Below are 27,177 nucleotides of genomic sequence, written 5' to 3'. Positions count from 1 at the left end.
CGAGTTGCATCCAGCTGCAAGCTGCATAGACTTAGATATGTTATCATATGTTCTGGCATGTCTGAGTCTGTGCATTTAGTTAGGGAGGAGTAAACAGTGCAACAAACAACATAGACCCTGATGTGCCCTAATCTACAGGCACATAAGCAATGGCAAATCTATGTCAGTGTTGTTGGACTCCACTTACAGATGAGTATATATGGTAGTAACACTTTACTTTTTGAACACAGTAACATTTATGTAGCAAATTAAATCTTGATCGTTGGGGGTGCCCACGAGTGGCCGAGTGGTCTAAAGAGCTCTCCATTACGGATCACTGCCATCTCACCTCTGTCTCGGATTTGGCCAATATGGGTATGTGAGAAAGCTTGCCAGTAGCTTCTTGGGGGTCGGTGGTTCTTTCCGGGGTTTTTCCCACATTCTTCTTCCACCAATAATACTGGCTGCCATGTATAGCCTATCGTGTGCTGAAAAATGGAGTTAAACCTTACAACAACAACAACAACAATGATCATTGGGTAATTGTGAATTTAGGATAGGGACAGTTTAGTTTGTGAGCTACATTTTCAAGGTTTATAGTGTATAAGACATTAACATCAAAATCTTTTTAGCACCCAGATGTTGGAACTAGTCAATTAAAATAAAAACAAAGATGAAATAAATCTATGCAGTATGTTTCTTAAAATTTAATTTAATGACTATGAAAGAGCCGTGAAGTGTTAATCATAAAGTGAAAACAGATATACATTTTTTCAGAATGTGAATTTCGCTTTCGGTCATGTGATAGAAAAAAATGCTTAGTTCAAGATATAAGAATGATTTAGATAGCTCAAGTATCAAAGATGCCTAAACGATAAAATTGTATGGAATATTGCTATTTTATCAGCAGTCAGTATTCATGTATAATTTGCTTCCCCAGATGGATTTTTACCAGAGATTTAGTTGAGAAAGACTCATCAAGTCAAAAGCACTTAGGTTGGTTAAACAACAGGTTTCATTGTTAGTTTTGTATTTGTCTTGTCATCTCAGATTGTGTATAAACAGTATATTTTCTAGCAATTGGAAAGGATACAAATTATCATTTCAGATAATTGTCAATTGCAAAACTCAGCAGGAATTCTCCTATGCATGTAATTGATTCTGCTTTGAACAAAGCCCTTGTTCTTAATAAAAATGATTGTTTAATAACATTGGAATTTATTATATATATATATATATATATATATATATATATATATATATATATATATATATATATATATATATATATATATATATATATACAGTGTATATATATTAATTTTATACTGAACTATGATGAAGGTGGAGAAAAAATGCCCTTTTTCAGCTAAGAAGTACACCAAAGATAAGCAAATTAAATGCCTTTAAGTTCAAGTAAAAACAATTATTGTAACAGATCAGATTACATTCACTTACAGAATTAGTATAACAAATCAGATTGCATTCATGTACAGAATTAGTGTAACAAATTAGATTACATTCACGTACAGAATTAGTGTAACAAATCAGATTGCATTCATGTACAGAATTATTGGAACAAATCAGATTACGTTCATGTACAGAATTAGTGTAACAAATCAGATTGCATTCATGTACAGAATTAGTGTAACAAATTAGAATACATTCATGTACAGAATTAGTGTAACAAATCAGATTGCATTCATGTACAGAATTAGTGTAACAAATCAAATTGCATTCATGTACAGAATTATTGTAACAAATCAGATTGCATTCATGTACAGGATTAGTGTAACAAATCAGATTCCATTCACGTACAGAATTAGTGTAACAAATCAGATTACATTCATGTACAGGATTAGTGTAACAAATCAAATTGCATTCATGTACAGAATTATTGGAACAAATCAGATTACATTCATGTACAGAATTATTGTAACAAATCAAATTGCATACATGTACAGAATTATTGTAACAAATCAGATTGCATTCATGTACATGATTAGTGTAACAAATCAGATTGCATTCACGTACAGAATTAGTGTAACAAATCAGATTGCATTCATGTACAGAATTATTGGAACAAATCAGATTACATTCATGTACAGAATTAGTGTAACAAATCAAATTGCATTCATGTACAGAATTAGTGTAACAAATCAGATTGCATTCATGTACAGAATTAGCGTAACAAATCAGAATAAATTTATGCACACAATTATTGTAACAAATAAGATTCATGTACAAAATTATTGTAACAAATCAGTTTAAATTTTGATGATCAAATTAAATTTTTCATTCTACTTTAAAATATGTAATTTATAAATCACATTGTGCTTCATTAAAACCAGCTTTTTCAAGCTTCAAAAGTAATGTTTTACACAAAAGATACATAAAATAGAATATTTATCAAAGCTGTGTAATACAGTGTTTGCATTCTAGACAGAGTGGACCTTTTTATAAACATTTAAAACTTATAGAATGCTACAGATAAATATTATCTATAATTGAATACCTTTTATTATGTATCATTTTCCAATAACACCTTATTTTTCTTGATGCATGTTAGTATGTATATTTTATGTGTCCAACTGTATATATGTGAAAAAGTTAGTATGTATGTATATATATATATATATATATATATATATATATATATATATATATATATATATATATATATATACATACAGTGGAGCCTCGTTAATCTGGACTCCGTTTATCCGGAAACCTCGCTATCCGGACATAATTCAACGGGAACAGAATTCCTAAACATTAATTTGCTCCGTTAATCAAGAAATCCGCGTTCCGGATCCGGAAATCAAAATCGGGAACCAAAGTGTAAAATTACATTAAAACTGTCTCGATAATCCGGAAATAATCTGTCCAAAAATAAGAAAATTCAAAAAATCGTATGTGAAAATACAATCAGAAGAATAATACATAAAACACAGTAGTGAAGCCCTTGAGAATCTATGGCCACTATCAATAACTAAGTAGCGTGACCGTACTGTAACCAGCAATTGTATAAACAATGTCTGTTTTAGCTAGTCGCCGACGAGGGTGTTAATAATTAAATAAACACACTGGGATCAAATCATCCACGCTTTTTGACATAACATATGGTAAATAAATTAAAAGTGTCATTAAGCCTCTTTGTTGTTTACCAATTGTATGTAACAATCACAGTTTATTGTTTGCTGTGCAAATACAGTTGACATTTTTAAGCTGTGGACAGTATAGGGCTTCAAAGAATCCACGCAAAGAAAGGTTACAGACTTCTTCACGAAATTGACATAATAAATGTATGTACAGTACATACATGTACATGAACATAGTGTGATGTGTTAATTGTCTAAACTTCTATTTACTGTATATGTACATACAAGCACATGTTATAATAATGTGAAATCAACACAAATTAATAGATGTATTCATTAATTTATTTCAACCATGATTGAATATACAGTACATTACATTTAAAGCTAGCACATACATGTACATATATATGGTGTGATGATATCGTAAAATAAAAAATGTGCATGATTCAATTATCCGGAAAACTCGTTAATCCGGACATATTCGCTGGAAACAAATGTGTCCGGATTAACGAGGCTCCACTGTATATATATATATATGAGGGAGGAGAGAGTGCATAAACTAAGTAACTAGGTTCATGTATGATCTAAAACAGTTTTGATTATAAAAATATGTGCAGTTATCATATTCATGTACGATAGAAGTTCATCTGACCTTTTCATATTTATTTCAGGTTTGGTATCCGGGTGAATGCTGTGTTACCTGGATTTATACATACACCCATGACAGATGTAGTGCCCAAAAATGTGATTGAAATTATACTGCAGCTTATTCCAGCTGGAAGGATGGGACAGCCAGAGGGTGAGATTCAAGACAGATTCAGGACATGCATTTTGTGTACCTGATTGCAAAGATGATAGACCCAGCTTCTTCATCACATAACGCACAAGCAGATCAGTCAGATTTTTTTCCCTTCCAAATAATTATCGTAAATTGTGATTTTCAAAATCGCTATGTCAGTTTCACAGATCATACTGATGGCTTTATTTCCAAGTAGACAGCATAAATCTTTGATTTGACATCAGATTCTGCTGCTGTTTGATTGGACAGATCAGATTCTACTTCTGTTTGATTGGACAGAGCTATAATCTTCTGTTCTTTGATTTTACTGATCAGATTTTATTGTTCTTTGATTTAATCACTAAGACTCTACTGTTCTTTGATTTGACAGATCAGACTCTACTGTTCTTTGATTTGACAGATCAGACTACTCTTCTTTGATTTGACTTATCAGACTACTGTTCTTTGATTTGACAGATCAGACTACTGTTCTTTGATTTTACAGATCAGACTCTACTGTTCTTTGATTTGATAGATCAAACTCTGCTGTTCTTTGATTTGACAGATCAGACTCTGCTGTTCTTTGATTTGACAGATCAGACTCTACTGTTCTTTGATTTGACAGATCAGACTCTTCTGTTCTTTGATTTGACAGATCAGACTACTGTTCTTTGATTTTACAGATCAGACTCTACTGTTCTTTGATTTGACTTATCAGACTACTGTTCTTTGCTTTGACAGATCAGACTCCACTGTTATTTGATTTGACAGATCAGATTACTGTTCTTTGATTTGACAGATCAGACTCTACTGTTCTTTGATTTGACCGATCAGACTACTGTTCTTTGATTTGACAGATCAGACTACTGTTCTTTGATTTGACTTATCAGACTACTGTTCTTTGCTTTGACAAATCAGACTCTGCTGTTCTTTGATTTGACAGATCAGACTTTACTGTTCTGTGATTTGACATATCAAACTCTACTGCTCCACATTTTGTCCTCACTAATGTCTTTACCCTTCTTAGAATGAGTGCATAGACCCAGCCTGACCCACATTAGAATGAGTGCATAGACCCAGCCTGACCCACATCATTGGCCCTTGTCCTCATTACATCTTCAGATAAGCATTCAGCACGTGGAAACAACAAAATAAGAAATCTACAAATGATGGCTTTGCTAATTACCAGGGATTGATAATTCTTGGAAGTCAATGCATGTAGAAGAAGAGGAAGGAGGGACCTTGCCAGAAGTCAGTGCATGTATAAGAAGAGGAAGAAGGGACCTTGCCAGAAGTCAATGCATGTATACCAGGAGGAAGGAGGGACCTTGCCAGAAGTCAATTCATGTATAAGAAGAGGAAGTAGGGACCTTGCCAGAAGTCAATGCATGTAGAAGAAGAGGAAGGAGGAACCTTGCCAGAAGTCAATGCATGTAAAGGAAGAGGAAGGAGGGGCCTTGCCAAAAGTGAATGCATGTATAAGAAGAGGAAGGAGGGACCTTGCCAGAAGTCAATGCATGTATACCAAGAGGAAGGAGGGACCTTGCCAGAAGTCAATGCATGTATAAGAAGAGGAACGAGGGACCTTGCCAGAAGTCATTGCATGTGTAAGAAGAGGAAGGAGGGACCTTGCCAGAAGTCAATGCATGTAGAAGAAGAGGAAGGAGGAACCTTGCCAGAAGTCAATGCATGTAAAGGAAGAGGAAGGAGGGGCCTTGCCAGAAGTCAGTACATGTAGAAGAAGAGGAAAAAGGGACCTTGCCTAAAGTCAGTGCATGTATAAGAAGAGGAAAGAAGCACATTCTTCTTCTCCTTTGTGAACTGTTAGATCTCAAATTATTTAAATTCTATCTGGAAAGGACTAATAAAACAAGAAGAGACATCATATATACATTATCCTCAGAGGATCTCCAATTCCTTCTCACAAGTGTCACTAATAGTGTACAAAGGGGAGGGGGTGCAGTGGGGTGGCCTGTCAATTTAAACAGCAACCATCCATACTTCACATTTTGACTGTTATTTGCTACCATAGATTCGATCTCTTGGTTCTGGACGACTATGGTAATCATGTGATCTGATTCTTGCATAAAATCTTTGGATATTATCATTGTTTTTATTGCATTGATATAGATTTTAAGAAGATATTGATTCCATTTGAAAACATATGGTACTGCCATGTTTGGAAACAGTGATTATCAAGGGTACATTTTTAAAATAGTGTACTTGCTAACAATCCCAAAATCAACTGGCGATGCAGAACTAGTATCTTACGGTCATGTAGTTTATACAAGTATGTGACAAGTGGTGCTAAACAGAAAAATGCCCAAAAATCTGAAATCCATGATACCATAGAGCCTGATATATCATAGGAGCCTTCCATAATTGCCTTTTACTCCATAGTAGCTTTGTATGATTGCGTACATCAAAACAAACTTCAGCTCAGTTTTTATGGTATTAGCATAATTTTTAAGCATTATTTCTGATACTTCAATATTGTATTTTAGTATTATCATTAAAGTTTAGTGCAGTGGTGACCATGATTCAAATCTAAGGGATATACTCCATTCAGTGGAATGCACTCCATTCAGTGGAATGTACTCCATTCAGTGGAATGCACTCCATTCAGTAGAATGTACTCCATTCCACCACTCCATGGCATTATTTGATGGCATTTTTCCAAAGAACATTGTCCTGGCCTGGTTTCTGCAGCACAATGTTGTAACAGCTTGTTGAATTTTAGCCATATTTGGTATAGGCTTTATATTAATGAGATCTAGAAAGAGTTTTTTTTTTCTGTTGTTCCTCAACATAATTTTCAGGAGTTATTCCAGTTGATTGTCATGCTTTTTTCATTGCTTTCACACAAGTTTACCTAGCGTTGTTGGATTTCAACTGAAGTTGATGTGCAACCTTATACTAATGATATATCAACATTGTTTGTCGAACATGTTTCTTTTGTTTGTCCTAACTTACTGTTTGACACGTAAAACAGATTAATTTTCATTTTTTATATCATCGATTGTGTTTTAGATTTATAATGCTTTCAATTCTCTTTAATTATGGGTTGTCTGAGTTTCGAATGACATTTCCCAGCCTATTCTTGATATTCGGCTAAATATGTGTTGGGGGGTGGAAGGCCAGAATACCTTTAAAAAAGCGTGCAATTTCCCAAAACCATGTGGTATCAGTATGGTGTATCACTTTATACAAGGGCTAGTAAACAGTAAGCTACATTGTATCAAATTATATCTGCCTTGTATAAAGGTTAGCAAAATTAAGCTACACTGTATCAAACCCAATCAGTATTGTACAAGGGCTAGCAAACAGTAAGCTACATTGTATCAAATCCTATCTGCCTTGTATAAAGGTTAGCAAAATTAAGCTACACTGTATCAAACCCAATGAGTATTATACAAGGGCTAGCAAACAGTAAGCTACATTGTATCAAATCCTATCTGCCTTGTATAAAGGTTAGCAAAATTAAGCTACACTGTATCAAACCCAATCAGTATTATACAAGGGCTAGCAAACAGTAAGCTACATTGTATCAAATCATATCTGCCTTGTATAAAGGTTAGCAAAATTAAGCTACATTGTATCAAACCCAATCAGTATTGTACAAGGGCTAGCAAAAGCTAAATTGTATCAAACCTGGTATGTCTTAATGTAAGTAATACAATATTTATCGTCTAATTCATGACACTTAAAACTTATTTAATGTTTTTATTAATAAACCAATGCATTAGATAATATTTACAGTGTTCATAAAATGGACACTGCAAGACCAGTTTTCTTAAAGTCTAAAGTCAAAGGTTTCTATAATATATACAACCACTGCAGGGAAAGGGCTGACTGTGAGAAAGTACAAGGGCTGGAAATGTCAGAGGAAGTTCAGACTAAATTATGGAATACTATTTGTGAAATGTTTGTGGTGGCCCCAAAACTATAAATTTAAAACTCAACGAAAAGTGAACTACTCCTGCACAAATACAATGTAAAATGTGATTTCCTGCAAAACAACAAGAAATGATACAATTCACAATATCATATAATATTTTGTTGTCAGTTATATTTTTCCATCTATTTTACAGACGTAGCTGAAGCATGCCTTTTTCTTGCTTCGGACAGGAGCAAATATATAACTGGAACAACAATAGAAGTTGCAGGTAATGCATGCACATCTAAATATTAGCAAAATGAGAGAGAAAGAAAAGAAAATAAATAATTTAAGCTTATAAATGACAATCTTGCTTTAGATTTGTAAAGCCACTACTGCATACAGTGTTTGGATTTTAATCTTTTTTAGCCATCAAGATTTATACTTATATTGGTCCATTCTGTTTTATATACTATTAAAAATATCTTCATAAACCCAATGGTTGTTGTTGTTGTTGTGGGGTTTAACGCCATTTTTCAGCACACGATAGGCTATACATGGCGGCCAGTATTAATGGTGGAGGAAGAACCCGGGAAAACCCCGGAAAGAACCACCGACCCACGAGAAGCTACTGACAAGCTTTCTCACATACCCACATTGGCTGAATCTTAGACTCGAACCGCCGCAGACAGAGGTGAGATGGCAGTGATCCGTAACGAAGAGCGCTTTAGACCACTCGGCCACTCGGGGCCCCCATAAACCGAATGGACTTAACTGGAAATTTGCAAAGTACGATGTAGACAAAATGATGCCATTCTTGTCAAGGCTGCCATGTGAGGTCAGTATTGCCATGTGATGTCAATATTGCCATCTTAAGTCAGTATTGACATGTGATATCAGTATTGCCATGTGAAGTCAGTATTGCCATCTGAAGTCAGTATTGCTCTGTGAAGTCAGTATTGCCATTGAAGTCAGTATTGCTCTGTGAAGTCAGTATTGCCATTGAAGTCAGTATTGCCATTTGATGTCAGTATTGCCATGTGTCTTCATCCTAACTTAATGTCAGAGTTTTTTTATTAAACTCCTTGTTCACATCTTTTATTTTCAAAGTAAATGAAAGTTGGGCTCAACAGAATAGGAGTCTTTTGTTCTTTGTATTGACTATTGTGGGTAGGTGACTTATATTGACTAGGGTAGGCAGATGACTAGTACTGGCTAATTTCTGCCAGTGACTAGTATGTATCAACTGTTGTGAGCAGGTGACTGGTATTGACTAAGGTGAGCAAATGACTAATACTGACTAATGTGGACAGGTCACTAGCATTGTCTAGGATGGGCAGGTGACTAGTATTGACTGATGTGGACAGATGACTTGTATTGACTGATGTGGACAGTTGACTTGTATTGACTAATGTGGACAGGTGACTAGTATTGACAGATGTGGACAGGTGACTTGTATTGACCGATGTGAACAGTTGACTTGTATTGACTAATGTGGACAGCTGACTTGTATTGACTAATGTGGACAGCTGACTAGTATTGACTAATGTGGACAGCTGACTAGTATTGACTAGGGTGGGCAGTTGACTAGTTTCCTTATGTTTATGAGCAATTTGGTTTGCACTAGCTATCTTTAAGGAGCACTGACATGTGACTTTAGGTTGCAGATGCCTCAGAAGGCTTCACTTGCAGGAACTGTGGCTCCCAGACTTTGGTTTACTAAAGTTAGTTAGATTTTAATCAAATTTCATCAAATGATATCTCCAAATTACACTGGTCAACAGTGAAATCATTACTGACTTGAAAAGGCCCTAATCTGTAGTATTTTGGTGTGCCGAACACGAATATAACCGTGAAAAATTTGTATTGGCTCTCGTTTTGAAGATATTCATATACCTCATTTTCTATGTTTCACTGTGTAAATTTCTCCAGTAGGACTGCAGCAACATCCGGAATAATGATGTAACATTGCATAATACCATCATGCTCACATCATCCACAGTTGATTGCATCATTTTCTGATGCAATGCAATACTAATGCCATGCGGCTGCTGAAGTAAGTTGACGTCAGCAGTGTACTATACATGTGTAGGCCTATTATACTAATGCCAGGCGGCTGCTGAAGCTGACGTAAGCAGTGTACTATATAAAGCCCAATCAGATAGGTTCAGCATTTAAAATATTTTAGACGTTGTGCGAGACAGTTCAAGCTACTGTTACATAAAACTTATTATTTTATCCATTTACGTACAATAAAGAACAGTAATGCCTCGAAAGTGTGTTAATACCGCGGACAATTTTTGCTATATTTGTGGGGAAGTGACATTTGCCAACCAGAAGAAAAGTATCAATTCTCAAGTGAAGAAGGCATATCATCTTTACTTCGGATGCAAGGTTGGTGACCAAGACAAGCCTTGGGCTCCGCATATATGCTGTGCTACATGTACAACACAGCTTTCACAGTGGTTGAATTGCAAAAGGTCATCAATGTCGTTTGCAGTCCCAATGGTGTGGAGAGAGCCAAGCAACCACCTAAATGACTGTTACTTCTGCTTGGTTCCTCCTCTTTCCGGCGGAATAACGAAGCGAAAGAAGTCGAGAATAGTCTACCCAAACATTCCGTCTGCATTGAGACCAGTTCCACATGGTGAGGGACTTCCTATTCCAGAACCTCCAGCAGAATATTCTCTTGATTCATCTGACGAAGACAAAGGTGAGTCGACCTGTTCTTCTCCTGGTCCATCAGCATGCAGTGATCCAGATTTTCACTGTGGTGCATCATCAACCCCACACAGAATAACACAGGAAGAACTAAATGACCTGATTCGTGATTTGGACTTATCAAAGAACAAGGCAGAATTGCTTGGATCAAGACTCCAACAATGGAATCTTCTAGAAGAAGATGTCACAATTACTGCATATCGAAAGCGCCACCAGCAATTGGAGCCTTTCTTCAGAAAGGAAAGTAATCTGATATTCTGTTCCGATATTGAGGGCCTCATGAATGCTTTAAAAATCACTCATGACCCACAAGAATGGAGACTATTTGTGGACTCTTCGAAACTGAGTCTCAAGGCTGTGCTTTTGCACAATGGAAACATTCTTCCATCTATTCCAGTAGCGTATGCTGTCCACATGAAAGAGACATACGATAACTTAAGGCAGCTACTGAATTCCATTGAGTATAACAAGTACAGCTGGCACCTCTGTGGTGATTTGAAGGTAGTTGCCCTTTTAATGGGACTGCAGCAAGGATATACAAAATACATGTGTTTCTTATGCGAGTGGGATAGCCGAGCAAGGGAAATGCACTACATGAGGAAGGAATGGACTCACAGGCAGAATGTAGCCATTGGAGAGAAGAATATCCAACACCCAGCTCTGGTTGAGGCTCAGAAAATCTTGCTACCACCCCTTCACATCAAACTAGGTTTGATGAAGAACTTTGTGAAAGCCATTGACCGGACTTTGCCAGCATTTCGATACCTGCATGAAAAATTCCCTCGACTCAGCGAAGCAAAGATTAAAGAGGGAGTTTTTGTGGGTCCTCAGATTCGAGAGCTTTTCAAAGATGACCGGTTCAACAACTTGCTGGAAGGTGACGCGAAACAAGCATGGAATGCTTTTCGCCTAGTTTCTACAAACTTCCTCGGAAATGTTAGGGCAGAAAACTATAAGGAACTAGTAGAAGACATGTTGATGAAGTATAAGAAACTTGGCTGCAATATGTCTCTAAAGATTCACTTCCTTCATTCCCATTTGGATTTCTTTCCTAGCAACTGTGGTATTGTTAGTGATGAACACGGCGAACGTTTTCATCAAGATATCGCAACAATGGAACAAAGATACCAGGGAAAATGGTCCACTACAATGCTGGCTGACTACTGCTGGACACTCCTCAGAGATGCTCCCGAACAGCTGTACAAGAGACAGGCGAAGAAATCTAAGATGTAGTCAATGACTTGATTTTTTATAGGTAGGCTATTACAGTTGACCTTTTACTATTGGAATGCATTTCGTTATGTAAACATTAATTTCTTGCAGATTACAAAAAAACTAGAGCCAATTTTGCAATTTGACTGTCATATTCGTGTTCAGCACATAAAAATTGATAAGAATTGACTAATTTTATTTCAGTAACATGACTTTTGTAAAAATTTGTTGTCCAGTGTTACCTGTCCTCCTGGCATTGGTTTCTTTAGTATAACTTAATGAAGATTTGTTAGTTTTCAGCTTAATTTGACTTCAACTTGACCTTGTAGGAGTTTAATTTCCAGCATTTTACAGCATTGACAGGAGTTATGCCCCATGACTGCCTGTCCTCCATATAGTTTGTGTTCCATTTTTGTCTTCTTTGATACTTTAATGACATCTACCAAGTTAGATTGACGGTTCAGTTTTTGATGAAACTCCTGTTTTTTTAAAGCATTATTTTTCTTATTAACTAATAAAATGCATATATGTTTGTTCAATTTTTACATAGCTATTTTTTAGTAGAATATCAAATGCTGTGAGACCAAATATATCAAATGCTGTGAGACCAAATATATCAAATGCTGCGAGAGCAAATATATCAGATACTGTGAGACCAAATATATCTGATGCTGTGAGACTAAATTCTCCTAATAGAAACATCTACATGATTCTGATGCTCAAGTTGTATTTTGTCTCTTAAATATAGTATGGTCTCCGACAAGGTTGACATTAGAGATGCACTTAGATTAATTCAGACAGTCGGGTAACACCTAAGTTTAAGTAATCCTGAATCTAAATATAATAATAATAATATGGACATGTTATCTTATTTAGCTCTTTCACTGCCAAATCTTCAAGTTTCAGTAGCTTTAATATGAAGGAAAAAAAAAAAAAAAATATATATATATATATATATATATATATATATATATATATATATATATTTGAATGCCTGCCTGACTATAATGAGAAAAGGAAGGGAAATACAGTTTTGATGTCAGTTGGAAAAAAGTCTCCATATTAGCTAATGACTCGAGGCTGTTCGGAACTTCTATAACTGGACATAGGACTCATAGGAACTTATGATCCAAAGTCCCAAACATAAGCCACATTTTAATTTTGGCATATGTGTAACAGGAAATAGTAAACTGTGTTATGTAACATAACATAAAACCAGACATCTCTCCTTACCTTGTGTCTGATATTATCTGTATGACATCCTGCACCAGTAATACAACTGTTATAGATTTATTGAACTTTGTTTTCTTTATTTTCACTTGCAGACAAATAGATTAGATTTTTTCATCATTTTGACGGATTTGTGGCCCTTTGTAGGTGATGATGCAGAAAATTGAGAAATTTATGGTAGTTTCCTGATTCTATTAGAAAGATATTGAGCAGATGTTTCTAATTTACCATAGAAATATGCCATACTTGATGTAAAATCTACACACACATTATAAAGGTCCAAATGTGTGTAGAATTACCATTACTATACTGGCATTCCTCATGAAGCTGCTTGATTTTCTTGGAACATCATAATTAGTTTAATGTCTTGATGACTCTCATATTTGGCAGTTAAGTCAGCCTAAGAAAATGATCTTGTATGTTTTATTCAGCACAACCATGTTGGCACAGATCATGATTTCCAAAGTGGAGATAACACAACATGGGCAAAGGGAGATAATTATTTTGTAACATTTAACCTTTATTATGATAAAGTTTATGATCTTGCTGGTCATTGTGCAAGTTATTTTGAAGGGTTTCCTTTGATGTACTGCAATAATAATATTTTAGGTACACTAATATGTTAAAGAATGTAAATTGTAATCAAATATGCTATGCATATATATTTTGTTTTTCTTCATTTAAGGTGGTCTGTTTGCATGATCCAAAAACATGACAGACTGCTATGGACAATCTACACATTACTTCAACCTTTCCATGACAACAACTGGAAGAAATGCATCAATAAATCCACGTGCCAAATGCTTCATTGTGAAATTTTCTGATGGTTACAATGCCAAGATACTATACTGATCTTCAGGATTCAAGCTGAAAATCATGTCATCTCTCATACGTTTAACCAAAACTGTAATTTAAGTGACAAGGACTTTAATGTTGATTTTAATTTATAATATATATTTGATTTACTGTCTTCAGATTTTAATAATATTAAAATTTTACCTTTTATATTTCATAATTGTTGTTTTTAACGATATGCTTCTTACTGTGAATTTTAATGTTTCCATGTATAGGGCGGCAGAATTAACTCTCCTCAATACTGTTGATAGTAATGTCAGTGCCATGAAGTGACTATTTTAATAATATGGAATTAGCACAGATTTCTTTAAAATTCACTTTTCATGAGTAATGTTACAGAGACATTTGCACATAAACTAGGTTACCTTGATCCTTTTGTAGTTGAATAATGTATAATGAATAAATCTAAAGTTTGATATACACTGATTAATTAAAATATATATATTATGTAAATGTCATTCAAGGGTAAAAAGTAAAATCTAACTACTGTGGTTCCCCTCGTATATGGTCACCCCTTCTGCACCGGGAAAGTGACCTTATAAAATGGGTGGCCTTTCTAGAGGGGGATTATATTTGTACGATGTGTACATATACAAATAACTTAAAGCAGTTAATATCTTCATTTAAAAGTAGCATTAATTATTAAAATGTTCTTGTCTTAAAAACAGATTTATTTTAAGGGAACATAAATTAATAGTTCATATTCTTAGGCATGAGATGTGAGTGGGGTATTGTTGGCATGTTGAAATGTGAGGGGGGTATTTTTGGCATGCACATTACAGAACCATTCAAAAAATGTTAAGTCTTGGTACATATACTGTTTTGTATTTAAAATAATTTTCTTTCCATTTCCCACTTCGTTATTTTTTACACACTTGTTTATCTGAGTCTTCCCAACATACATTTTTCAGCACTTGGTCAAGTAGAATAACTTTTATTTTTCTTCAAAAGTATTATTTCTTTGTTTATGTGATAACATGTTAATGTTTTGTAATGATTTATTCCTATGTGGCTAATTGTACAATGCTGCAATTTAATTTTTCAGATGAAACATTTGTAAACGAAATGCCTTCTTATACAGGAAGTGATATATGATTTTTTTTCGCTCTTTGCCTGGTACCCTGTTTTGTTTAATGTTAATTGTTTCTCTGTGTGCATTAATGCACAAAATCTATTTTTAGCCTATCTAACCATGTTATGATCTTAACAATTTTATAAAACATTTTTTAAAAAATCTGCTGTGTGAAGCCTAAAGCTCTATCAAAACACTGCTGAACCCATTTCTATCTGACCATGTTATAATCTTGACAAATAAAAACATCTGGTTGTAATGATTATTAAAAAATGAAATCCAGTGTGAAGCCTAGTACTCTATCAAAACACTGCTGACCCCATTTCCTACAAACATCGATGTTCATGATATAATAATATCTTTAGTGGTATATGTACTTCAGCCAACACTTCTTTCAGTAACGAAAACATGACAAGCACAAACATACATCTGGAAAGATAATTGGATGACTTACCTGACCATAATTAAATATTGGTTCTGGACAAATTAATAATAACATATGACTGCTTGTGAGGGGTAAATTTTACATTTGTGCACTAATGTGGTGGTCACATTAGCAGGGTGGCATTTCTTGTGCGGTACTTTTGAACAAAAACTCGTAGGTGCCAAGGGATTCTGGACATAAAGAGTGAGTGGCCAATGGTCAAGGGTGCCGTTCATGAAGGGGACTACTGTAATGTTAAATTGTAGAAGTATAAAATTTAAACTATACCCATGTTTAATATAGTATATAACAGGAATACATAAATTGTGATATTTTGATATTAAATCATAACCCATTTGAGATTCTATTTATCACTTACAAGAAGAAATAATTTCATTCATTATGATTCTGACATTACATCTGTCATTGTTGCAAGCAAAAAATAGTCACAGATTTTTTGGGGCAGTTCTATAATCAATAATATTTAAAAAGTAGATTTTTTCACAAATTATAACTTCTCTGCCAGATATATAAAACTTTGACTCGGACATCGTTTTTCAACATAGATTGTCTACTGAAGTTCTGTATGATGTCATATAGTTTGACTTCGGTTAGATTAGAGAAAGTTTACAACTGAAGTGAGTCAGTTTCACAACTAAGCATTACATTTTTTTGGATATTCATGTAAAGGGCTGATTACTGGATGCAGAAATTCCAATTTATTGTAACGTATCTTTGACTGGATATTTGTATTATTTGATTTGGAATAGTAGATAAATTTTATTTAGATTAAAAACTGCATCACATAATAAAAAACATTAGATTGTTTGAGCTATTTTACTGCATACAAATAATGTGGTTGGATCAAGTTCTGTTATTTGGGAGACCAGTTTATGCCCACATTCTTCAATGAACAGAGGTGACTTTATTTACTCCTACAAGTTACATCTAAACCACTCTTGTATATAGGGTGGATTCTATGTTATAAGTATACCACCCAACCCTCTCCCCCCCTCCATGCCCACTATCAATTGACCCATACACTTTCTTTAACTTGTTATTGTTCTTTTTTGGTGTTTAATGAGCATGATAGACTATACATGGCATAATGTGGCTCTATGGAGTAAATTAGCCATATTCAGACCAACATGACCTTTCCACCTCCCATTCCTTTTGGGTAATCAATTCAAAATATGGCTGCCAAAATGTTGATGGTAATAGCAAATCAAAAAGTTAAAAACAGGCAGGGTACAGAAAATTTTCACAGGATCACAGCCAATCAGTAAAGACAACAGTGTGCAAGAATTTCAATGAAAACTAATATTGTCTTATTTCATTATTCGGTGTATCAAAATATCTATGTTCGCACTATAAGACACTAAAATCGACATTTGTCTTTTCTGTTTAATTAAAATAATACATCTTAACACTTTTGGCCTCCTTATGTTGAAACCTTTAGAGCCAACCTATTATATATAAAATCTTAATGCTATTAACTTCATTTTCTTACCCTCCAATTAGAATGGCTTTAATTAAACCCTCCAATTAGTATGGCTTTAATTAAACCCTCCAGTTAGTATGGCTTTAATTAAACCCTCCAATTAGTATGGCTTTAATTAAACCCTCCAATTAATATGGCTTTAATTAAACCCTCCAATTAATATGGTTTTAATTAAATCCTCCAATTAATATGGCTTTAATTAAACCCTCCAATTAGTATGGCTTTAATTAAACCCTCCAATTAATATGGCTTTAATTAAACCCTCCAATTAGTATGGCTTTAATTAAACCCTCCAATTAGTATGGCTTTAATTAAACCCTCCAATTAGTATGGCTTTAATTAAACCCTCCAATTAATATGGCTTTAATTAAACCCTCCAATTAATATGGCTTTAATTAAACCCTCCAATTAGTATGGCTTTAATTAAACCCTCCAATTAGTATGGCTTTAATTAAAACCTCCAATTAATATGGCTTTAATTAAACCCTCCGATTAATATGGCTTTAATTAAACCCTCCAATTAATATGGCTTTAACTAAACCCTCCTATTAATATGGCTTTAATTAAACCCTCCAATTAATATGGCTTTAATTAAACCCTCCTATTAGTATGGCTTTAATTAAACCCTCCAATTAATATGGATTTAATTAAACCCTCCAATTAATATGGATTTAATTGAACCCCCAGATTATTGTGGCCTAATGAAAATCTCATAAACAAAAGATACAAATGGAACGCTGCATTTTTTAGTTCCATACATGGAAGAAAGAACTCGGTAAGTAAATACAAAATGTACAACTTATCGTCTTGTTATTTTTATTCACTATTTATAAGACAATTTTTGCAAAACAGCTGTAAGAACAGTTTTGTATTTAAACTTTAAGCGAAAAGAAAATATATGTCTTTATTTGGCGAACAAAAGTTAAATATATGGTCACAAAGAAGTAGATAGTCTTGTTATGAATTTATAATAATTACCTCTATAATAATTACCTCAGGTACATATAAATAAGTGATTAAAAACAGAATTACCTCTATGAAAAGGGCCAGGACTCATATAAATAACTGATTAAAAAAGGAAGAGATGTGTGTGTGATAATCAGAAACAATTCCCTTATAAAACATTACACCATATGTTTATTGCAACAAAATCCACCAATGTTCGAAATCTTATTGCAAACTGCCAATGCAAAATTTAATAAACCAAGAACAAAACAACTTTATTCAGACCATGATAATTATTTCCTTTTGTTTGTTCCAAGTAATATTTTATGTAACGGTTGTTGGAATAAAATGAAAATAGATCATTTCACCTCCAGCAATTCGGACGTTTATCACTGCACACGTGCACACACAAAATATACACACCTGTACATCCTTTCTCTCGTACCAATCTTTGGCTTAATATTAAATTAAATCCAATTTAAATAAGTATAGTCATCTTAATAAAGTTAATAATACTCTGTCTCTTTTACCCGAAAATTATTTTCTGGAAGAGAGCAGCAGTAACATAGCAAACTTTATTCACTTATACGACTTATAAAATATATTGGTCAAGGGCGACATCTTTGAAAAAACAAGACCTCCAACCTGAGAAAAAAAAGAACATTTTACAGCTGCATATAATCAGGGCTGCCAACCCTCGTAACTCACAATTAGTGAAAAGAGGGATACAAATTAGTGAATTTCGAACACAATTAGTTCAAAATTATATCGTGACACAGGCTCCATCCATTTTGAGGGTCAGTACAGCATTATATGAAAATCAAAAAAAATTAAACATAGTATTTACACTGATTACATGTACAAATTTATTTGAAGCCAAATTTACTGATATAAATCAACTTCATGCTATCTGACATGATATAATGCTGTGGCAGTCTTGAACTTCCTCAATTGGGCTATGGTAAATTTGTTTTCAAAACAGTTCAGGCTTCTTACCTGTAGTTTAATCTTGGTGACAAACATTGTTGCAAATTTTCAGCACCAAAGGAGGCACTAAAGTTTGTGCCTTTTTTCCTCACAACAGGAAATACTCTTTCTCTGTCACTGTTGCTGATCTCCAATTGAGAAAGGTAGGTTATGTTCAACAAGAAAACTCGCAATATTTCAGCATTGGTAGCTTGCAGGACTTGTGCAGGTGGCTTAAAGTACTCCTGAGTTGAAATCTGCTGGAGGTGCTCTTAATTTTCCCCAATACATATCTATATACTTTAAGCTTTTTGACATTGTTCTGCCTCTTGCACACATGTATTATATAGTACATGTATAACCAATACAATCATACGAGCTCCCATGCACATTCCTAATTATAAAATAAGCGGCACACTACTGTGTGAAAAGCATAATGCACATCAGTTTGATGGCTGAATGCAAGGCCAATTTTTCATGTACTCCAATCCAATCTATACTTCACTTTTTGCAGTACACAATATGAGCCTCTGTGCACATTCCCGATTCTAAAATTCAAGGCATACTACTACAGTACGAAATGCATAATCTACACCAACGTTGGATGGATGAATATAAGGCCAATTTTAGGCGTGTTCCAATCTGTACTTCACCTTTTGCAGTATACATATCTTTTTCCATGGAGGTGAAAACATTTTAACTGTAGTATAGCTTAATTACAAAATGGCTAGTGGTGTCAGCACATGCACAGAAATATATGATCTCAAGCAAATTATGATATATGCTAATCTTTCAATATCTCAAAAATACCTACACTCGAAAAACCTGTCTTCATTTTAGTGTTTGTTTAAAGATACACTTGCTGAGAGTATGTACATGTGCCATTTTTAAAAAAAGGCTCTGTTGGGCCCTCATTTTCTTCACAAGTATTTGTAAAACTTCTGTTCGGAATTAAAATTATTTACTTTACAATGCTTGCTACATGGCAACCTGTAATAGATATAGTTCTAATAACAACGCGATTAGCAACACTGGACTGTTATTGGCATCAGCGACCACTGCTGCTGTTGTGACTAGCACTTAACGGGATAAAAGTTATTTTATTCCCAATTTATGCAATTGAGAAATGGGGACTTCACAATTTTTTGGCATGTGGCTTTAATCGCTATCGAGATTCACGCCAAAATCATGAGGTTTGTCTGACCTGTATAATGCAGATATTATATGACCTTACTAATATATCAGATTTACGTTTAATGTAAAAAAATATTCACCAAGAATCTTGTATATTTCCAAACTAAACAGCTAAGATAGTTTCTAAGAAAGTCGAACATTTTCACTAAATTACCCCAACAACTTACTATCTAAGGAATCATTTAGAATAAATTGCTGAATTGCCCATGATTTATTCAAATTTAAAGAATATGAATACGTTGAAAAATAATTTTAAAAAAATAATGATATGACAATGGGCATTTTGTTTTCATGCAGATATGAGAAATTTTGATTTTCCGTCTGTGACTACAATATCACCGATTATGCCTAATATTTACTTGTCTATCGATTAACTCCTTTTTTCACCCAGATAAGTTAGCTCCTGTTTTTCAAATCCTCTCACCGATGATAATGTCTATAACCCATCCGATTGAACATTTATTTTTATTGCTTCTTTGTTGAGCAGGAGATATATATCGGAAATAATCTTGGACCGCTTTGTTCCATGCGGCCACCTATCAGTTTAAAGGGAAGATAACGGGCTATGATCCCTCACTGCCTCTGCACTAAATAACCTACTTGTGTTGCTGTGCACCAAACCTAACCAACTGCAAGAACTGCAAAGCTTCAGTGCTGAATAAAGAGTTTAATTTGGTAATTTGACAAAATATATTTTATTCTTTAAGAAAAAAACAAATATCATTGCTTCTTGCTTATTTTGGAAGATGCTGAGTCATTAAAAAGCTGATAAAGGTTAATCTAATTATTACTGAATCAAGTCTTCCTTGTATTTATCTTCAATGCAGGTAAATCCAAGGTAATCAATAGTCAACAGATGATTGCTCAGTACATTCAGGTTGCAAGCTAGTGGGTCTCTTAGAAAACATCTTACCCGAAGTTATAAATCAAAGGCCTTCCTATAGAAGGGAAATAATGGACTACCAATGCCTGCTCAATCAGTTAACATACACACTCAATGAAACAAGCTGATCACCACATACTCCCTACCTCCTCACCATTAATCCTTTTTATTTTGGAGTCAGCAGTTCAAAAACATTCCCATGTACATGTACCTAGACACAAATTCATACATTATGAGGTCAATATCCTCGACATCCTGTACAGATTTGGGTCACAGATGGCTGTAAGTTATACACAGATCGATACAGGACATCAGTTTATAGGGTCAGGGTTCCTGCCACAAATTTAGGGAAAGATATCGGACAATTTCCAGACCAAAACATAAGAATTTCCAGACCTAATAATAAGACCAGTTTATTGACAGCCGACATGATACTTTAATCTTCAATTTTCAGTGACTACTCACAGTATCAGGTGTTCTGCTTCAGTAACTAATTTAAATACAACAAATACAAAACCAATACAGAAATAAATAAAAGTAATATGAAAGGAAAATGATATTTAAAAAGAAAGTCATTGTGACCCAGATGTTACCCATTGCTCTTTAGCTTCTATACTTTCTTCTCCAGCTGCAACTCCAGTGCTTTCACTTCAGAGATGCTGCCAGGATTTTATTTAATGGGGTTGGGGAGGGTGTGTTACTTGTTATGAAAATGGGGGGAAGAGGTAGACCAAAAATGAGGGAGAGGAGGAAATGACCATAGTAAACTATATACCTAACACTACAATATCCATCAATCTTTCCTCCAGCTATACTCTGTTAGAGTCCTAATGAAATAAAAATCTTAAAAGATGTTACCTCTAGTTGTATACGCATTAATCTGTTTATTTTTCTGAGCTTAATCTGTTCCTGACCAGTGAATGTGCTGAGATGCTCCTGCTGATGGGGCATACACATAGCTAGTTTAGCCAGCTGGAACAAATTTCTAAACTGTTCCTTATGTTTATTTTTTCACTGCTCATCGGTAAAGTCTTTTCAATACTTTAGCTCCAAAATAAGACTTTTCACTATCTGCTTGGGTTTCACTTTCTTACATCACTTGTTCTGACACTGGCGGTTTGATCAAATAAATATATTTACTTCATAATTGTATTTTTCGATTATTTATTAAACTGATCTGAACCCTTATAAGGCTAAATGTAGCTATGTCAAGGTATTTATTGTTAATTATGTATTTCTAAGGAGAACTGTTAACATTTTGTGATTTACTCTCATTATTACATATTTACGTTTTTGTTTTCTTTTTCTATTCATAAACCTTAAGATATTATGCCAAAAGCTGATTAAAAATTGAAATCACAATTTTCCAGAATTTGAAAACATGTTAAAAATATAAACACTTTTTATAGTATACTAAATTAAATAAATTTGTGATATCCCTACATTTCTTCAAGTGAATTCAGAAGACAATGAGAACATATATCCTCATGTTATTCCTACGTAGGATAATTTGGCAGTAAATCATTACCAATTGTACATTAGAATTCACCTTGCATTGATTAACTCAACAACAACAAAAACCCATGTGAATGAAAGAATATAAATCCGTGTTACTATTGTTTAAAGTGAACACTCGTTCTTCTACCTGTAAGGTGAGTAGCAAATAAAGTATCCAGGCAATACATTAAAATAAGAATCCAGAATAATATGAAGTTATTCCATATATACAAGTCCAGAGATTTTTGCTTACAATTGCCAAATGAGTACTGGTGATCAGACCTATCTAGTGATTGAAAAGTTATGAATTTGTAATATGGTGTGCCAATCTTGGTCAAGAAGTTGACATTTGCAGTGTAACATATTTTCAAGCTTTCGACGTCAGTTCTGGTTCTGATGATATGCATGACCCACTCAGTTCAAAGCTCAATTTCAGTAAAGCTGCATCAGCTAAAGTTCTTACTTTTAACAACTTTCTAGCTTCAATAATTTGATGTCATTCATAGCTTTAAAATAAATTGCCATCACTATCATCAGCCAGTAGGCCTATTTGCCAAACTGAATCAACTAATATGAACCACGCTAGGATTCGGCCTTTAGGATTATCTAGGTAGCCCATATTTTAAACATGCACTTGTAAAAATTCCTCGATGCATCGTAGGATCTATGACAGAATGTCTTTCCAGGACCCAATGTGACAATTAAACTTAGTGAAGGAAAGAGAGTTTGTGACATCTTATGAAAGAGAACAATGAAAATTAAAAACTTTTTCCAGACTTTTTAGTCATTTAAAAAAATTTCCAGACCTTTTCAAGGCCTGGAAAAACAATTTTCAAATTTAAGACTTTTTCCACAATTCCAGACCCATAGGGGAAACCCTGTAGGTTGTACACAGATCTATATTATACTGCATAACAGTTGCATAAATGTATAAACAAATGAATGTACTTCTTATAAAATTTAAACAAAGTCCCATAAAGTTTGTATTTAAACAATTGTTCAGTATCTTCCAACACTGAAAGTAGGTTATACTGTACCATAACTAATGCATGGACCATTGTCAACCATGTAATACAGGAGTATATTTCATGACAAAAATAGTGTGCAAGTTTGTGTATTTGGATTTTTAATGTAGTTTTAAAAAATGTTCAGTCATATTACCACAATGTCTGCAGTTTGGCAGTTTATAGTGATGTCTATAATCTAGAACTAGGACATCATGCCGCAGACATTTAGCATCATTTTTCAAGAGTACCGGTATATTTGGTGGCAGAAGAACCTGGGAAGAACACATACCCTTGGGAAGCTACTGGATGGTGTTCTCACATACCATCAATGGCTGAGGGAAAACTCAAATCCACAAAGACAAAGATGATCTGTAAATGCGCGTATATTAGACTACTCAGCCACATCGAGAACCCTACCAATAATATAACGTCTATTTACCAAAAATAGTATCAATGGGTTTCATTCACTGAACTTAAAATTTATGATGGGTAAGGCATTTTAAATTTGTTTCAGCAAAAATAAAAATACGTAATAAGCAAGTTAAAATATCCATTCTTTTTATATTTTGTTGAATGTATATAAAAATGCATTTAGCTGATGCATACAATAAAAAGGTATAATAAATAAAATATAAATATAAATAAATTTGTACTGACAAATATTAGCAGGCACTAATTCTGGCAGGCTAACTTCCAAACTCATTTACTCCTGGTGAAATAATTTGTCCATATCATTACATTTTAGTACAACAATTAAAGAGCCTATATATACTAAATGCTATATTCACTCCCAACCTTTGTGAGTGGAGAAAAAAAAAGACCTCAAACACTAACCAACGAACAAAAAGGCCAGGGACCTGCATGTTGAGCCTACAATAAAACCACATTTGTAAAATGTGTGACCTTGACTTTATTGTCAAAACAAGTAAGTGAACATGTCACAATGAATTGTCTTGGCTTCATAATAATTAATCCAATAATTTATAAAGGTCCATGAACAGATGAAAGAATTTAGAAAATACAAGCAACTGAAAACCAGCAAACTTGAATCAAAACCATATTTCAAATTTTCTATACTTGTGAACCTTGACCCCAGGATAAAAATGGCATGCATGCATTCCATAGAATGATCTTCCTTATTTAAGAAAGGTATGATGAAAATCTATTCATGAGTTGGAGAAATTTAAGTAGATAAATTGTTTTAACAAAATTGTGACAAACTTCATGCCAAACCACTGCCACCACTAGAACAATTACAGCTATGTCTTGCTTATCAATAATGGAGGCTCATTACAATAGTGACTGTATCATAAGAATGAATTGTATAAAGATCACACTTTGAATAAGTAAGCACCTTTAAACTATGCAATATCTTTTTAGCTCACATGACCATATGTTATGGAAAGACCCTGTATCCAGCATGCCAATATTGACAAATATCTGACCCAATTTCAACCCAACTTGGCCAAAAGCATCCTGGTATACTGTATGTCATTGATGTTCTTAAGTCATCAAATATGGCTGCCATTACTAAAAGGAGAAAAGGTGGTAGTCTACAGTTTCGCATTTTGCATAGGGTTAGAATTTCCCCGGCTTTCCTTGCTGGTTATACTGGCTATTTAAAAAAGACCTTGTATACCTTAGGTATAATTCAAAGAACCTTTAATTCCCTTTATTTTGGTGTATGGATTGATGGGTGTAATTTGAGTAATAGAGCATACAGCTTGGCCTTAATCCAGATATGCACCTTTCAAAAAAGTACTAGCTCCACTTGGTCATTTTCACTTCCTGAAATTCAGAGGTAAATTGTATAAAAAAGAGCTGATAATATTTTTTTACATTTTATATATTTGGTAATTCATTCAATGCACTTTCAGAAGCCAGTAATGTCTAGTCTGGCAAAATTCATTTTCCCTAGTTTAATAGCTGCTATGGATAGTGTACTTTAGACTAATTCAGACTGATTTTTTAGCACAAGGGAGCAGTCATTATAGTTAGCAGTGTGCTTAGATCATTTACAATTTCCAAAAGTACACTATCCAAAGAAATATCATCCACATTACATTAATGTAGCATAGAGGCATGCCAACATTCTCTCCATTGTGCATGTTTTAAATGCAAACAACTTCACCTTACATAAGTCACTCTCTGAAAAGTACATAATAACGGGTGAGCGCCCCCAAACCTTTAAATAATGTCATTTAATAAAACTCAACAGAATTTAATCAAATTTCACAGAAAACCTTTCAAATGTAGACAATACCAATCTGCCATAAAAAATATAAAAGAGAACTTTAAATGACCTGTCAAAAACTGCCCTTCAGAATTCATCTAAATGTGAATGAATGCTGCATGAAGACTTTTCAATCTTGTGCAAACTGCAAATCTGTTGTCAAATATGGCTGTCATTACAGAAAGTGGAGTACTATTGAATTTGTGCAAACATGCCAATCTACTACCAAACATGGCTATTTTTTATTTAAAAATAGAAAAACCTTTCAACAATTTCTGAGAAATAGAATTTGACCAAATGCATTGTAGCAAAGCCTTTGTACAAAATGTGCTGATTTGCCATCAAATTGGCCACGTTACAAAAATATAAAAAACAAGCAATTGCATTCTCAGACTGCTCAACTTAACAAAATTTGACAAAGCATCCCAACATTAAAACCTTGGTACAAAATATGCTGATCTATTATTCAATATAACCAATGTTATTAAAATAAGACAAACCTTTAAATAACTTTTCAAATACTGGTCAACAGAAGTTGACTGAATTTTACATAAAACATATGGCATATGGTCGTTAAAATGTGCCCAAACGATGCTGGTCTACTATATCATAGCTGACTTTTTAAAAAAAAAGGACCAGCAAGCATCATACTAAACTAGATTTCCTGCAAACTACCTCTGCATTTGAATCTCAAACAGGTGAGCAAAGCAGGCCCACTTGGGTTTCTTCTTTAACTTTCAGCAGATATTTGTAAAGTGTTACTGCTTTTGGCTGAAATGATTGAAATCCCTTCAGGTCTGAGGCGGCCACCCCACTTGCCATTCCCAAATGCTGGTCCTGGTTACACTGACCTTTTTTGGTACAGTTTGTTTAAGGGAGACAATTCATATTTAGGTAAATTATGCCTTGCAGCAGCCCTGGAGTTTTTTGTCGTTTTCACCTGAAATGCGAGTAGGAAAGACATCTTGGGGGCTATTTCTGAATGCATCATAATACATCAGCTTTCAACAGATTTTCCATGAGACAAATGCATAGTTGTATTAGAAACATCATTTTCCATTGGTTATTTTGCTTGTGCATGAGCAGAAGGGTAAAAGTTGGATTTTTTTTTTGTGCTTAGTATTTTTATGTTCATATGGAGACCACTCTATATTCCAAATGCCCACCATATCCTAGTTTTTGCAAAGGTTCACCTGTCTGTGTACAGTTCAGACCGGTCTGCCTTAGATCTGAGGCCAAAAGGTCTAAAATCCGGACACAAAATCACATTCCGACCATGAGCAAATTTAGGGTGGAAAAAAAAAAAACAGGTCCTAAAAATCTGGTTTTTCCCTCTGTAATTTGTAGTGCAACTAGAACTTCCTGATTATTTTGTATCATTGTAGAGCTAGATCTGTCTGCTTTTTTCTAATACCACCCACTCTGGTTTATCTTAAATGACCTTGATGCTGCAGAGCTTGGAAATAGGGTAAGCCTCATTAAGCCTACAGGCGGGATTGGGGCCGAATGAGTTAATATCTTTTATTAGTTGGAGTTCTCAATACAGAGTTGTCCACTAATGTAGTTTTCTCAGTACATTCTCCTTTAAGACCTTCAAGTACTACAAACATAAATTTCTCTAAAACTCATGAGGTTTCATTGTACAATGACAGTAAAGGAAGCTGAGAAAGTCTTTTAGGATAATTATCCAGAACTTTTAAAA

The 27,177-nt window shown here is 34.2% G+C and overlaps 1 protein-coding gene across 3 annotated transcripts in view; it reads left to right on the top strand.

The window, feature by feature from the left end:
* The window catches only part of LOC149780431 (estradiol 17-beta-dehydrogenase 8-like), a 76,749-nt gene extending 62,846 nt beyond the window's left edge, over positions 1-13,903 (top strand). For all 3 annotated transcript variants that reach the window (XM_089937370.1, XM_089937369.1, XM_089937371.1), the window contains 3 exons: positions 3,752-3,879; positions 7,950-8,024; positions 13,584-13,903. In XM_089937370.1, the coding sequence (XP_089793496.1) occupies positions 3,752-3,879; positions 7,950-8,024; positions 13,584-13,600 (220 nt within the window). In that variant the 3' untranslated portion in view covers positions 13,601-13,903. The remainder of the gene's footprint in view (positions 1-3,751; positions 3,880-7,949; positions 8,025-13,583) is intronic.
* The last annotated feature ends 13,274 nt before the right edge of the window (positions 13,904-27,177 follow it).

Source organism: Sinohyriopsis cumingii, chromosome 16, assembly GCF_028554795.1.
Source record: "Sinohyriopsis cumingii isolate HCF-2022 chromosome 16, ASM2855479v2, whole genome shotgun sequence".
In the NCBI taxonomy this organism is placed as follows: Eukaryota; Metazoa; Mollusca; class Bivalvia; order Unionida; family Unionidae; genus Sinohyriopsis; species Sinohyriopsis cumingii.
This window is presented reverse-complemented; position numbering and strand designations above follow the sequence as displayed.